The sequence below is a fragment of the Triturus cristatus genome, chromosome 2_2 (assembly GCF_964204655.1).
Source record: "Triturus cristatus chromosome 2_2, aTriCri1.1, whole genome shotgun sequence".
Taxonomy (NCBI): Eukaryota; Metazoa; Chordata; class Amphibia; order Caudata; family Salamandridae; genus Triturus; species Triturus cristatus.
In genome coordinates, this window is record NC_140582.1 from 6,615,941 (window position 1) to 6,631,517 (window position 15,577).

A 15,577-nucleotide genomic window follows, 5' to 3' on the forward strand; every position below is an offset into this window, starting at 1 on the left:
CTGGGACCTGTTACTTCTTGGCTTGGGCCCAAGAAGTGCGTGAGAGTTATTCCCCCCCCCCCCCCCCCTCGAGTCCTACGATTATGCTACCTCAACTCTCTCCGGGCTATGCTGTGTGCTCCCTACTTAATAATGGGAGTCCCCCAGTTCTTGGTGCTTGACGAGAGTTATCTCTGTTGGATTATCACTGGCATCCTAGTAGACTTCTAGTACCTGAAAGTGGGCTTTTATACATACTTGTCCACTCTCTTCCAGCTTGCTGAGTTTGGTGCAGAGCTCATGGATGCGTAGTGAAGTGAGATTGGAGGCAAATGAGGACATACAAAAAAAAAGAAATCAGAAGAGGTTGACAGAGGAAAAAGTGGCACCTAAAAAGAATTTGTGGCAACAGAACTGTTCTTTAAGCACCATCAATCTGACAGTGCTGGCTACAATCTAATTTGAAGATGCAAAGAGCATTCATTCCATTGGTCGTAGCAAGATGTTATCATAGTTAGTGAGATAAGAATGAAGGAGAGCCAAATATATGAGATAAATAATAGACCAGGATTAGAAGAGAGGCAAAAAAAGAATTGTAGAGAAAGGGATTGAGAAGAGAAGGTAGAAGCTAAGGAACAGGAACATGAAAAAAGGCCATAACAAACAGAATGACACAATAAGACAGGAGGGAAATGGCAACAAGAGGATGGTTAGCAGTCGGAAAAAAAGCAATGACAAAGGCAGGTCGAGAAGAGAAAGAAGTAATACGGGAAAACATTAGTCTAATGTGAAATAAGGGTATACCATATAGAACAAAGTTGATACCTGGTATTGTGTGCACTTCGTCAAGGATCATCAATCCCCACTCTTGACGTTTTAGCCAATCCATCACTTGCTCAGCCTCCCACGATCTCTTGGTAGTATGTCCCAACATTGAGTATGTGCTAATAGTGATGGAGCAGCCAATGGGCTTCTCTTTAGCTTCTGAGGTGAACCTACAGATCTGGCTGTCGTCAACAGTTGACCACATTTTGAACTGGGCCTTCCACTGCTCCACAGAGACTGCAGAATTCCCGAGAATCAGACACCGTTTCCTGACAGTGCATGCAGCTGTAACCCCTACCAGAGACTTCCCGGCACCTGTTGGATAAGAAACAACATTGTGAGAAACTGAAACCTACAAGCAGGCAAAGTCGTCTCAAATTTGTTTTTTCTTTGGCTGTCTTTCATGACCTGGAAAGAAAAAGCACATTAAGGCAAAAAGAAATTAAGCCCTAATTACCGTGCTCTGAGTTTACAGATATTCAAAGTGCAAAGTATTTGGATACAATGCTGAACATAATAGTCTGAGAAATGCTGTGTTAAAATTCTAATGTGGGATGGAATGGAATGAAATCATGTAACATCCCGAGTGCACCCCAATTGCCATGAATCATGGTAAGAAATGAAAACACCTATGCTTACAGTAGAAGTGATAAGGAGTGTTATGAAGAGGAGAGCCTTAAAAGGCTTCACATATTTGTTAATTTTCTGGAGCTCCTTGTACAAACATTTCTATATGTTAGCACCAGGGAATGATGTGTACCTTAAACATCTGGTGTCCAATTCACAAAGAAGAGATTAGATTACAAACAAGATCGCATTTTGCATACGTTTTTGGCAATAAGCCTGGCACATACTGTATTAAACTTTAACCACAAAATCTTTCCTGAATCATTTTCAAGGGATCTTACAAACTGCTGTTCTTTGTCACTGGCCATAGTCTAGCTGCATTGCCTTGGAAGTTCTGCACTTTACAGATGCTCTACAAGAGGCTAAGACACAGTAAAGTGGCACAGTCTAATTTACAGTATTCCAAATAACAAAAGTGAAATTTACCACAAATAAAAAGTTGCCTCGATGTAAATTTACTTCTTCAGCGTTAGTATCATTCAGAGACTCCCACGCTTTGAATTACTGCCAGTCGTCAAAATTTCATACACAGCAATATTAAAACACATATTAAACAGTATAGTCAGTGTAGCCTATCCATTTGATTCCTTGGGTCTGCCAGGCAGCCAATGAGGTGGAGAGGGTTAGATCTCCGTTTCCATCTGGAAATAATCTTTCCATAGCAATAGTGTATAAAGCTTTAGTGGATCTGTGGCATGGCACAGATTGCAGGACGGAACTGCGCAAAAAGCAGATCTCGACAGACCTCACTGTCAAGTCAGTAGTGCTTCATGAACGTGCACTGATGCTCATGTAGCTGCCTGACAGATATCAAGGACAAGCCCTTTGTGCATCAACGCTGTGGTGGCAGCCTTTACTGTGGTGGAATGAGGCCTCAGACCTTCTGGAGGCAGCTTCTTAGCCAATGCGTAGCATATCTTAATACAGAGGACTATCCATTGCAAGTTGGTCTACTCCTGAACTGTCTTGTCCATTTTTGCCCAGGAGTAGCCCAAACAGAGCTGACCACCCAACTGACGTTCCTTGGTGGGGTTGATGTGAAAGCTCAGTGCTCGCTTGGGGTCTAAGCGATGGAGTCACTTCCCCTTTCGAATGAGAAGGTGGAGCAAAGAAGTTCAGAAAAGCAATGCCTTGTCCGACGTGAAAAGGCATCACTACCTTCAGTAGGGATACAGCTCGTCATTAACACCAGTTTGACTGGAAATAGGTGGAATAAGGAGAATGGACTGAGGGGGCTTGACGCTCACTCACACAGCGATCTGATATTATCGCAGCCTGAAAGGGCGTTTTTAATGTGACAAGATGCAACAGAAAACTGTGCACTGATTAAAAAGGGGTACACAGGAATTAAATATAATATATTTATGAACGCACAATATTATGGAGACAAAGTCATAGCTAAGTAAATAAACCCTAATTAATTTGGTTAAGTAGCATTGAATGGGAGGATTGTTGACTAACCTCTATCCGAAGTAACATATTAGCAGGAGATTGTATACAAAGCAATCTACGGATGTGGCAGGTACATGTTGCTTATATTATACAATAAGTAAAATAAGCATGGCAGATCATTTTGTAAAAAGAAAACTGTGGCTGTGACAAGGACATGTTGATAAACTTTAACCAAAGAGACAGGGAGAAAACTATGACAAAGTAGTCGCTCGAATATAAAAGGCAGTTGCTGCAGAAGGTGGGAAGAGATTGCGAATTAATCAAAGGAATCCTCCTGGGTGGAGTTGTGCAGACAAGAGACAGATACGGGAGGACGATCTTTTTTGCTGTCGCTGTAGGTGTGTGCTTGCCGCCTGTAAATCAAAGCTAATTAAAACTTCTTTGATGAACATTCATGGTGCTATGCATATATTTTCAGACTCAAGGGACGGGCCTTAATTTAATGACACATTTTTGTTATCCGAAGTGGGGTTTTCTTCCTGATCCTTGATTGGGAAAAAGGAGAATGTTTTGGTTTAGGACATGAGGGTGAACACACACCCAAATACCCAAAGCCAGAGTGGGCTATGGGTCGATGGCAATATGTAGCAGAAGAATTAGGGAGATATGCGGAGGCCCCTATGCAAGGGGACCTCGGGAAACATTTGCAGAAGGGATTAAGCTGATTACGTTTAAAAGTATATCATAAGGTGGCATGCAGAGCTGCTGCAGAGACAGGCTGGATAATGTTGCAGCTGGTTCATGCCCAAGAGAAATTGATCAAATCATAACGAAAAAGTGAGGCAGAATCAAGAAAGCCCGAAAAACAAAGAGACCCTCTAGAAACACATCTGGTTTTAGAGCGACTAACTAAAGAACTCTGAAGTCTTCTAGAAAAACAAGTTGAGAAAAAGGTCAAAGTCTCTAGAGTTCGTGCATAGCCCGGGGGAAGGAAGACAAAAGGGTGCTGAAAATAATCTATGTAGAGACAGGCGCAATGTCGCACAATCAACCTGTATGTTTAAATAGTTTCAAGGAAAACTCCAGGATAGTAGCAACACCCAGATGGCTCATAATATGACTGCACTGGAAAGAAAACATAAGAAAATACAGTATTATGGTAAAACAGAATTAACCTCTTTACAATCAACATATTAACAAAAGGTAGGAGAGAATATTATAGCATGGATGGTGTGGAGTTGGGACGAAAGGTCTGATAGTGTCTCTCATTCGTCATGAGGCAGTAGCATTAGGAACGCTGGCCAGTGACCACAGACCGAGACAGCACAACTGGAAGGTACGGGAATTCAAAAGTAACACAGTTCTCTATGATGGATATGATATAGAATAGTACAGCTAGTGCATAATTTAGTTTGGTGTAGCAAATATTCTTTTAGCGGAGTCCAAATATCCGTAGGTCTGGATGTTACCGGCAATTCCTCAGCATACAGTTCCAACTGCTCATGGCAGTATAGCAGATCTTTAATCCATTCATCAATTTTCGGAGCTAACTTACTTTCCCAAGTGAACATAACCCGTCTTTTGGCGAGCAGGAGGGCCACTCTAACAAACCTATCCATGGTTGCTTTCAAGTGAGGGACATAACCAAGGAGACATTCCAGAGGTGTGCACTGCAAAACCTGACCAGTCATAGTGTGGATACGTCTAACAGTCTCCCAATATTTAAATACAGGGTCACACTGTCATGCAAGGTGGATGAAATCAGCATTGGATTGACCACAGCGCTTACATTGATCAGAGTCTCTGAGCCCCATTTTATATAATTTAACAGGGGTATGATAAATTTGGTGAATGATTTTAAAATGAATAATACGCAGATTGCCATTCGGCGTGAGACGACTAGTCAACATGCAAATCTGTTCCCACTCTTTCGGAGTGATCGGGGGGGTCACTATCGTGTTCCACCGTCCTAGACTGTTGTCTGGCCCTCTTACCGTTTCATCCTGCACCGCCTTGTACAATTTGGTAACCAGTTTTTTCCTGGTCGGGGCTACAAATAATATTTGGAGTGATTGAAGTGTAGTGAGTTCAGCAGGGAAATCTGGGTAGTGATCCCTGATTGCACGCTTCAAGCGGTAGCAGCAATATTGGAAGAGTAGAGTGGGGTTTTTAATGTAATCCAGGTTATCTGTAATGTAGCTACCCCCCCGGATAAAGGTCGCTCATATGTGTGATGCCAGCCTCACTTAGAGCTTTTACGGGCCCTAGTTCCTGAGTTACAGTTAAGGCCGCGTGACCAGCCAGAGGTAGAGCAGGAGTGTATAACGGGAGTTTGTGCGCGCATTTGCCAATCGCCTGCCAGGCTGCAATAGTGGTGTCAATTGTGTTAATCTCAGTCCTGGGCGTCTGCCTATGAATATGTGTAAGGACACTCTGGAGTGGTACCGGGTGGGCATCGCCATCCTCTACCGCAATGTACGGAATATAATCGTGTGTCCTGAATCAATAATAAGAGTATTGGGCCTGAGCACATAGATAATAAACATAGAAATCGAGAGCAGCGAACCCCCCTTTATCATAAGCAAGCGTTAGGGTAAACCAGCTAATTCTGGGCTGCTTATCCCCCCACACTAATCTCAAAAGCTGGCTTTGCACGGTTTTGAAAAAATGTTTGGTAAGTTTGATCGGGATATTACAGAACAGATATAAAAACTGTGGAAGTATGACCATTTTAATTACCGCGATACGGTCAGCAAAGGACAACGGAAGATGGGACCACTTGTTGCACCAAGGTGTTGTAGGCTGGGCCATAATTCTCTTTGATCACGGTGTCGGGTTCGCTATGCACCCAGACACCAAGGTGCTTAACTGGGTACACAGTCCAGATCAATGTGTATTCTAACTGGGGCGGAGACGTGACCAGTGTTAAAGGGAAGATCAACGATTTCTCCCAGTTTATCTGGAGTCCGGAGAATAGGCCAAACCCGGATCCCGGATAAACAGGACCATATCGTCCGCATACATGGAAATCCCAACCAGTCGGTGCTTAAAATTGAAAGTAGCTTCTCTATCACATTGACAAATTTTACAAGCTAATGGTTCTAGAACGAGGGCAAAAAGAAGGGGGACAGATGTCATCCGTGTCTAGTACCGCGTTCTATATTAAAAAGTTCTGAAGTGAATCCACCTACGCACACCCTTCCCGAAGCGTCAGTATATAAGACCTGAATCCATCGCGTCAGGATAAAAGGGAATCTCATTCTGTGTAATATGCGCAACATGTACTTCCATTCTATGGAGTCAAATGCTTTGGCCGCATCTAGTAGGACCGCTGCAGCAGATAACTCAGGATTAAGGACATGGAACATAGCGAAAATGGTGGATCGCTCTGGAATAAACCCGGACTGGTCCGGGAGTACAAGAAGAGGCATCAGAGGTTAGATTTTTGTAGCCAGAATCTTCGCTAGCATTTTTGCATATATATTTATCAGCGATAGGGGGCGATATGATTCACAGAGTGTGGGTGATATATCTTTTTTGAGAAGGGTGATAATTTGGGCCTGTCTTGGGGAGGGAGGAAGGATCCCAGACTCATGGGCCTCTGCATACATTTCCAAAAGGTGGGGTACCAGGAGATCCACATAGGCTTTGTAGAACTCGGCCGTCAGGCCCAGGGGCTTTATTATTGGGAAGGGAGAGAATGACCTCTCTGACATCATTTTCATCAATGGGCTGACTCAAATATTCCCTGTGGGCATCCCATAACCATGCACAGGCCGTGTCTGAAAGGTATTCGTCCAGTGCCTCATCTTCCATCCCGCCCCTCGTGGTATACATAGACGAGTAGAATAGCTTAAATTGATCAACTATTGCGTGTGGAGTAAAATGTGTATTCCCGTGAGGATCAACTATTTGGTCAGTCAGGTGATGATCGCCCCTGAAGCGCAGCTTAGAGGCCAAATTCCTCCTGGGTCGTCCCCCCTCCCCATAAGCCCGGGCCACATGACGCAGTGTTATGTATCTGGCCTACGTATCAGCCAGTGTATTGTATTCTGCCACAAACTCATGTATACGAACCAACGTGTCGGAGGATGGTGAATGCAGATACTGTCTCTCTAATTCCCCCAGGGTCTGTTCCGTTTTTGACAATTGGCCTCTAATGTCTCTCAGAATCCCCGCCGTAGTACCGATACACACACCTCGTATCGTTACTTTGAATGCCTCCCACAGTGTGGCTTGACTGTCCACTGATCCCATATTTAAGCCAAAATTTTGTGCAATAGCTGTCCTGATGGCTCCATTATATATCGGATCAAGCAGTGCCTCAGCTCGAAATAGCTAAGTGAAAGGGCGGTGGGGGTTTGTGGGGATGCAAATGTTGAGAGTAACAGGGTTATGATCAGATAACGTGTGCGGAAGCGTGTGAACATGTGTGACCCACCCATTAGCCTCTTCGTTCAGCAGCCAGTAATCAAGCCTAGACCAACTACTGATTGCAGGGGTTGTGTGTGCCCTCCAGAGCCTCCGCATTTCGCAGGCGCCAAACATCAACCAAACCCATTCCCGCCATGGCATCTCTAACACACTGGGCAACCCTTACCGTGCACGCACCAGATGGATTGGATTTGTCCACTTGTGGGTTGAGATGGGTATTTAGGTCGCCTCCCCAAATAACTGCTGAGTCGGGCCATGACCGCAAAACATTAAGAGTTTGTACAAAAGGTGTTGGGTCATCCACCACCAGACCATACATGTTAACAATCGTCAATAAAGACATTCCCAACTTCCCCTGTACCATGGCCCAACGGCCCTCTGTATCTGTGCAAGTATTTATGAGCAGAAAGGACACTCCCTTTTTAATCAGAAATGAGCACCCCCCTGGAATAGGTAGAGTATGAGGACGCCAATCGGAAAGTCGCCCATCTATGTGCCACCCTAGCTTCTGTTTGTTTACTCAGGTGTGATTCTTGTAAGAGAGCGATATGCACAGCGTGTCTATTCAGATATGTTAACACTTGGCGGACTTGCTTGGGGGTGTTAAGCCCATGGATATTCCACGTTATGCATTTATACGTTTCACCCATTGTCAGTTCCAAACATATTTAACACATCTTAAATATCGGATTGCGTGCAGTCCCCGCCAGCAGTGATAGGGACCCCATTTGCATCGAGCAGTCTGATCACAGTACCTACAACTGAAAAGAACAAAAAACCCGTCCCCTCCCCCCACCCACTTTAGCAACCCCAATTTGCCAAAGACAAAGCCCATCAGAGTGAACAAACCCAACAAGAACAAAGTGTCGCAACATATTACGTGGGGTATTACCCATTGGGGGACGTAGCGGCAAAGTCCGCTCCCAGGTGTAGTCGGGAGAGGGCCGCCGATATAATGTGCTAGTCTCCTACCCATGAGTCACCCAGCCGAGCCCAGCAGTAAGAACATGCCGGACGCCATTGTGTACAGCGTGCAAGGTCTACATTATTGAACTTTTGAAGTGTAATAGACCAAGGATAAAAAAACACAACCAGCCCTGTGGGCAACGGGGGGCATATCCCGCCTGCATGCATTGGATAAACATGTAAACTTAAATCTACTATGAAAAATCAATACTGGGATGTCATACTACAAGCATGCAACGCAAGAATCTAACATCCTACAAATTCCCTCGCGGGCTTAGTAAATTGAGCGTACAGTACAGCACTATGAACCAAAATGATTTACTTATATAGAGTCATCAGCAGTAGGATAAGGCAAACAGATCATAGGCACTTCCTCTGATCAGTCATCAACATCCGCCGTGGGGGTTGTAGAGTTTCGCCGGCGACGCAGAGATTTGGCATATTCCATAGCCTGCTTTGGGTTTGTGAAGATCTTGGCGTATTCATTCGCACCTATGCGCAGCCGCGCCGGATAGAGCATAGCATATTGAACGTTTTCCTTTACGAGCAGCTTCTTGAACCCCTGGAACTCCTTTTGTGCAGTCTGCACCGCAGCCGTGAAGTCGGGGAAAAAACGATAAAACATTGCCCTGATAGTTGATCGTACCTTTTTGGCAAGTAATACGCAGTAAAGTGTCTCTGTCTCTGAAATTCCATAAATCGAGAGACGATTGGTCTGGGGGGGGGGGGGGGGGGGGGCACCAGGCGGCGGGCGCGCCGCCAGTGGCCTGTGCGCCCGCTCTATAGCAAACATGGTGGAAAGGCTTTCTGCTCCACAAATATCACGAAAGAGTCTCTACATAGTCTTCCAGGCGCCCAACATTTGTTGATTCAGGCAGGCCCAAAATGCGCACATGATTACGCCTGGAGCACGTTTCAATATCCTCATTCTTTGCCTGAATGACAGCCAGTAGTTTTGTAATGTTTGGTTTTGGTGGCAACCTGCTGGAGGCCATCCTCGGCATCCTGAGATGCGTTGTTCAGCCTCTACGCGTGCTTGTCCAATTTTGAAGAAAAATGGTCCATCCCGCCGTTGAGGACCTCGATCTTGCCATCAGTGGCCTGCAGACTGGCCTGAATTGCAGAAAATGACTTCTCCAGTGCTGTGGGGGCTGGAGCAGTCGAGTCCAAGTCTGAGGCCGCAGTCTGCGAGGATTTACTGCCCTTGCGTAACTCAAAAGTCAGCCTGGGCTGGTTCTTCTCTGGCTTGCCCATTGTGTTGGCAGGGGAGATAGCCCCAGCGTGATGAAATATGTCACAACTTGTGAAGGGTGACGAGGGGGAGCTCACAGGCTATGGGCAAGTGGGGTTGGGGGGGCTCCAAATCGCAGACTGAAGGGTAGGCTATCCCACACCCAAGTTTCGCCCAGCGCTGACGCAGTCGACAAAATGAGCATATTTCTTGAAATCCGAGGGTATTGGAGGTGTCAACTTGCCCGCTATTACCAGCTCTCTGTAGCAGGGGGGTGTAATGTGGTGTGCCCCTCACCTCGATGGTACATAGCAATGTGGCGCCACTGTCCGCTGCAGTGACGCAGCGGCCCGATTCCGCCTGCGTGGTCCCCCCAGGTCGCAGGAGTAGTAAGCCTCAGAAGTGAATGTAAGAGGGGCGAGTGAGAAGGCTGAATTAATATTCAGGATGAGCGCTCCGCAATCCAATGATAACTAGGGAGCTAGGCACTCCACGCCGGTAGCGTTGTCCCGGTTGGTGTAAAGCCACCGCTAGATAACTGCGAGCAGCAGGCAACACGTGGGCCAAGCACTACATAATCAAAAATCTGCAATGCGTGGTGAGCAAGCTCACTGTCCAGCTCCAGGCCGGGTATAAGTCAATGTGCTTCTTTTATGGCATTTGCGGAAGCTCCAGGCAGGTGCAGGACGTCTTGCGGTAGTGACAGCCGACAGCCGCGCCCGCTCTGTGGCCTACCTCGTATCTTGGAGCCGGCCCCTAGCGTAGTGCAGTGGGCCGTACGCGCCACGGGCTCGGCACCCGGCCAGGTCTCGCCAACAGCAGAAGGATCTCTCGTTCGACCAGAAGTGCCCCATCCAACGCAGCCACGACAGACACCGCAAGTCCCAGGGCCACCCCAGGCACCACAGAAGGCAGTACAGCACAGGCCAGGCAGCTACAGGAGTCCCCTCGGCCTCAGCCCCACAGCCAACATCATGGTAACAGGCGAAGCGCGAGGTGAGCCCCCCGCAGCCACCGAAGGCAACTCCGCTATTAAACAGCCCCTCAACAGCACTCTCTCTATGCCAGCATGCACGTCTGTGTGAAGAACAGCGGCGTATGGCTCATCAGGAGCAGGATATTGGAAGGATTATTGCGGCGGCCGGCAGAGCAACACTACTGTGCAGCCATCTTGCCGAACGCCAGGCCACGCCCTCAGCTAGGGCATAACTGCACTCTACTTACTTCCCACTGGAAAAACATTACTGAGGTTATAACAAGGTTGAGAACCATAGCAGCAAAACAATGGCTGAGGGACAACTAGTGACAGGGACAAGATATGACTTTCTATGCAATCGCGATATCTAAACTAATAGCAGCACGTCCGTTATTAGAGGGACCACAAATCTCACTCCTGGAAGGCATAAATATATCTTACAAAGTGTATGAGGCAACAGAATTAATGACTCAACTCTGCAACATAGAGACAAAATCATTTAGTAATGTGCAATGCCAACACGGGAGCCCCGGGTGAGAAGGATAAAATGAGGATTACCTGAAGACAGTTGTGGATAGGCTTACAAAAGTCGGAGGTGGATAAGAGGGACATAGATGGATTACCTACTGGGGCATTGCTGAAGAAATGGAGGGAAGTGATGGCTGAGGTGGGAAAAGCAGGCAGAAGAAAAGTTAACCGGAGTGAGAGGGGAAGTTGCAAGGATTATAAAACATATAGCAAGGAAAAGGATTTGAGTGAGGATGACCCTTTTGATTATATCTGCATGTAACCCTCTGGAAAGAGGGACAGGGGTGGCAGGTCCCCTCTAGCTTATGACGTGAAAGCAGGCATACTGCATTGGTAAAGGCATACGCATTGTCACTAGGGGACCGACGCCCTTATGAGTCAATCATTATTTGGTGGAAGAATGGGGAGAGAGGGTAGCAGAGTACGGCATTAGTAGACACAGGGGCAGTAGTTACCGTTTGGTATTCAACAGCTCATAGAAGAACACCACAGACCCAGAATATGCAAATTGAGGGACTGGGAGGAGCGGTTACTGAAGCAATAGAAGCCTCTGTCCATAAAAAACAGTCTATTCACCTGTTCAGGGCTGGCGTCCCCACTCCGTGAAAACATTTTAAGGATTGATGCACTGTAGGGAGAGAGTATTCAGACCCAATGGGGAGATTCACATTCGGATTTCGTCAGATACCTTACTATGTAAGAGCAGTGAAGCCCATAGTCACTGGGCAGGCAAAGTGGACACCAGCGAAGATACCAAGTATGCCACTGCAGACATTGAAGCAATATCGTTTACCAGGGGGACATAAAGAGATGGGAGAAACAGTGGGGGCTCTATTGGAAGCTGGGGTGATTCAACCAGCGACAACTCCTTTTAACTGCCCTGTGTGGTCAATGAAGAAACCAGATTGAAGCTGGAGAGTGACTAGATTATCGGGCACTGTATAAAGGGTCCCCTCCGCTGGCAACAGCTGAAGCGTACATTGTGACTATAGTTGAACAGATGGGGGAAAGGCATGCAGAAATTGATCTGGCCCCTGCTTTCTTTCTTAATACCCATTGCTTTGGAATCCCAGGACCAATTTGTATTTATTTATTTTTTTTAACTTTATTTTCAAGATTTTTTGGGTCTTACATTACAAAACCAAAGCATGTCAATAGGTACTCAGAGCTAGTGTAATATATATAAGCTGTGCAGTGCGTATAAACATTGAAGAAGTCCATCAATTTACATACTATGGAACAATACAGTAGGGCCTGAAAAGACATTTGAGCGCCTTACCCAAGTACAGATATAGCTAGCAGTCCCAATCAACATGTCATATAGCGCGGAACAGACAATGGTGAAGATGAACAAGTTACTTACCTTCGGTAACGCGTTTTCTGGTGGATACAGTATCTGCCTGTGGATTCCTCACCTTGTGAATATCCCCTGCGCCAGCATTCCACGGAACTTTTCTTTCCCAGCACTCCACGTCGACGTGGGCGACGTCACAATGCATCGGCTCCGCTCGCGACTCCGTACGACGTCACCGGAGCCATAAGAAGCCCACGTCGGCGTGATGACGTCAGTTCCACCCATTTTTTCCGAGCCTTCGAGGCGAACAGGTGAACCAACGACAACTCCAAGTATACACAGTATACAGAATACCAATACATATACATAGCATACAAAGCAAAGGAATGCTAAACAAACAAGCATTTCCTACAAATGTACAAGAAAGTATCAAAACATTCCAACAAGACCTCTTTCATGGTATACAAAGGTGGACAACGGGGAGGCAGGTCGGTCAGTGAGGAATCCACAGGCAGATACTGTATCCACCAGAAAAAGTGTTACCGAAGGTAAGTAACGTGTTCTTCTGATGGATACATCTGCCAGTGGATTCCTCACCTTGTGAATAGATTCCCACAGCAGTCCCCACTCCCGGAGGAGGGTGTCCACCTTCCTATACCAGAAAGTCTTGCAACACAGAGCACGCAAAGTGGCCCTCCCTCCTCATCTCGGAGTCCAAGCAATAATGCTTTGCGAAAGTATGGAGGGAGGCCCAAGTCGCGGCCTTACAAATATCTGCCACAGGAACACCCCGGGCCAAAGCAGATGTAGATGACTTAGCTCTAGTTGAATGAGCTCTAATGCCCTCAGGAGGGGTCTTACCAGCCAGGGCGTAGCAGATCTTGATGGTAAGGACAATCCATCTCGACAACGTGCGCTTGTGCACCGCTCTTCCTTTGGAATGACCAACATAACCCACGAAGAGCTGATCGTCCAGATGAAAGTCCTTCGTTCAGTCCAAGTAAAAGCTTACAGCTCTCTTTGGGTCCAGACGATGGAGTCTTTCCTCCTCTTTGGAAGGATGAGGAGGAGGATAGAAAACAGGGAGAGTAATGGACTGCCCCAAATGAAACGGAGTGACAACTTTTGGCAGGAAAGCAGCCCTGGTCCTGAGAACCATCCTTTCAGCATGCAAGGTTAAAAACGGGGGTTTAGAACTAAGAGCTTGAAGCTCACTCACCCTCCTTGCCGAGGTTATGGCTACAAGAAAGACCACCTTAAAGGACAACAGCCTCAAAGGACAGCTATGTAGAGGCTCAAATGGGGACCCATCAGAAAGGTTAAAACAAGATTAAGGTCCCACTGAGGCATTACAAAGGGAGTGGGAGGAAACATGTTTGTAAGGCCCTTGATAAACCTCAGAACTCGGAGATTTAAAAAGTGACGGTTGATCTGGAAGGCATAGAAAAGCCGATAAGGTCGAAAGATAGCTCTTGACCGTGGCCACAGCACAGCCCTGCTGAGCCAAGGAAAGAGCAAACTGGAGAACATTAGAAAGTTGGGCTTTTAAAGGGTCAATGGACCTCTCTCCACACCATTAAACAAACTTAGACCACCTGTAGGAGTAAATGGACTTGGTGGAGTGTCGCCTGGCCGATAAAATAACGTCCACCACATCAGGCGGTAGAGAGAATGAACTCAGGTTGCCCCGTTCAATCTCCAGGCATGAAGGTGTAAGCTCTGGAGGTGGGTGAGTAGAACCTGCCCCTCCGACTGCGAGAGGAGGTCTGCCCTCAGAGGGAGACGGAGCGGAGGGCACGAGGAGAGGTGGAGAAGATCTGTGTACCACACCCTTCTTGGCCAATCCGGGGCAATCAATATAACTTGGGCCCGGTCTTGGCGAACCTTCCTCAGAACCCGAAGAATCAAGGGTATGGGAGGAAACGCGTAAAGGAGTTGTGAGCCCCAACTCAACTGAAACGCATCCCCTAACGCCCCCTGCATCGGATACTGGAGACTGCAAAAGGACGGGCAGTGCGCGTTCTCGCAAGTGGCGAACAGGTCCACCCAAGGAGTTCCCCACGTCCGAAAAACGTGACGAACCACCTCCGGATGGAGCCTCCACTCGTGGTAGGCGGAGAACTGTCGACTGAGACTGTCCGCAGGCACGTTCAGCACCCCAGCCAGATGATTTGCCACCAGACATACCACATCGCGGTAGTGTTGTCCATCAGGACTTGAACAGACTGACCGCCAAGGGAAGGGAGGAAGGCCTTGATTGCCAAACGAATCGCCCGCAATTCCAGAAGGTTGATGTTAAGCAACCTCTCCTCTGGAGACCAAAGACCCTTGATCTCCAGATCCCCCAGATGAGCACCCCACCCTAGGGTGGATGCATCCGTAATCACTGTGGCCACCGATGGAGGAAGATGGAAGGGCTTTCCTTGGGACAGATTGCCCTCCACGCTCCACCAAGATAGGTCCGCTGCAGCTTCTCCAGAGATCCTGATCGACTCCCTGAGATCTCCATTGTGCTGATACCACTGCCTGCGGAGGCACCACTGGAGTGCCCTCATGTGCCAGCGTGCATGGTTGACCAACAGTATGCAGGAGGCGAACAGACCGAGCAGGCGAAAGACCTTCATAACTGGAACAACCGCTCCATTGTGGAATAAAGGGACCATTTCCTGAATGTCGAGAATCCTTTGAGGAGGAGGGAATGCCCGACACACAGTAGTGTCCAGTACCGACCCTATGAACAGGCCGCGTTGTGAGGGCACCAGGTGAGATTTGGGCACATTGAGCGATAAACACAAGTCGTATAACAGCTGAGATGTTACCTGCAGATGACGCTGCACCATCTCTGGGGACTCTGCCTTCAGAAGCCAGTCGTCCAGGTAGGGGAAAACTGGAATCCCCGACCTCCTGAGATGAGCAGCCACCACTGCCATCACCTTTGTGAAGACTCGAGGTGCGGTAGTAAGACCAAACGGGAGGACCGCAAACTGGTAGTGTTGCGACCCAACCGTAAAACGGAGATACTTCCTGTGCGACTTCAGGAATGGGACATGGAAGTACGCGTCCTGCAAGTCGAGCGACACCATCCAGTCTCCTTGCTGCAACGCTTGAAGAACCTGCGCAAGGGTCAGCATCTTGAATTTCTCTTGTTTCAGGTAAAAGTTCAAGATTCTGAGGTCCAGAATCGGACGCAATCTGCCGTCCTTTTTGGGAATCAAAAAATACCGGGAGTAGCATCCCTGACCCCTTTCCTGCTCCGGAACCACCTCTATTGCACCTTTCTGAAGCAAGGCTAGACCCTCTTTCAGTAGAAGAAGCAGATGGTCTT

General features: G+C 47.4%; 1 protein-coding gene across 6 annotated transcripts in view; it reads right to left on the reverse strand.

Annotated features, from left to right (window-relative positions):
• ERCC3 (ERCC excision repair 3, TFIIH core complex helicase subunit) overlaps positions 1 to 15,577 on the reverse strand; it is a 1,429,399-nt gene that overhangs the window by 1,143,870 nt on the left and 269,952 nt on the right. For all 6 annotated transcript variants that reach the window (XM_085640927.1, XM_085640925.1, XM_085640926.1 and 3 more), the window contains one exon: positions 805 to 1,119. In XM_085640927.1, coding sequence (XP_085497053.1) covers positions 805 to 1,119 — 315 coding nt within the window. The remainder of the gene's footprint in view (positions 1 to 804; positions 1,120 to 15,577) is intronic.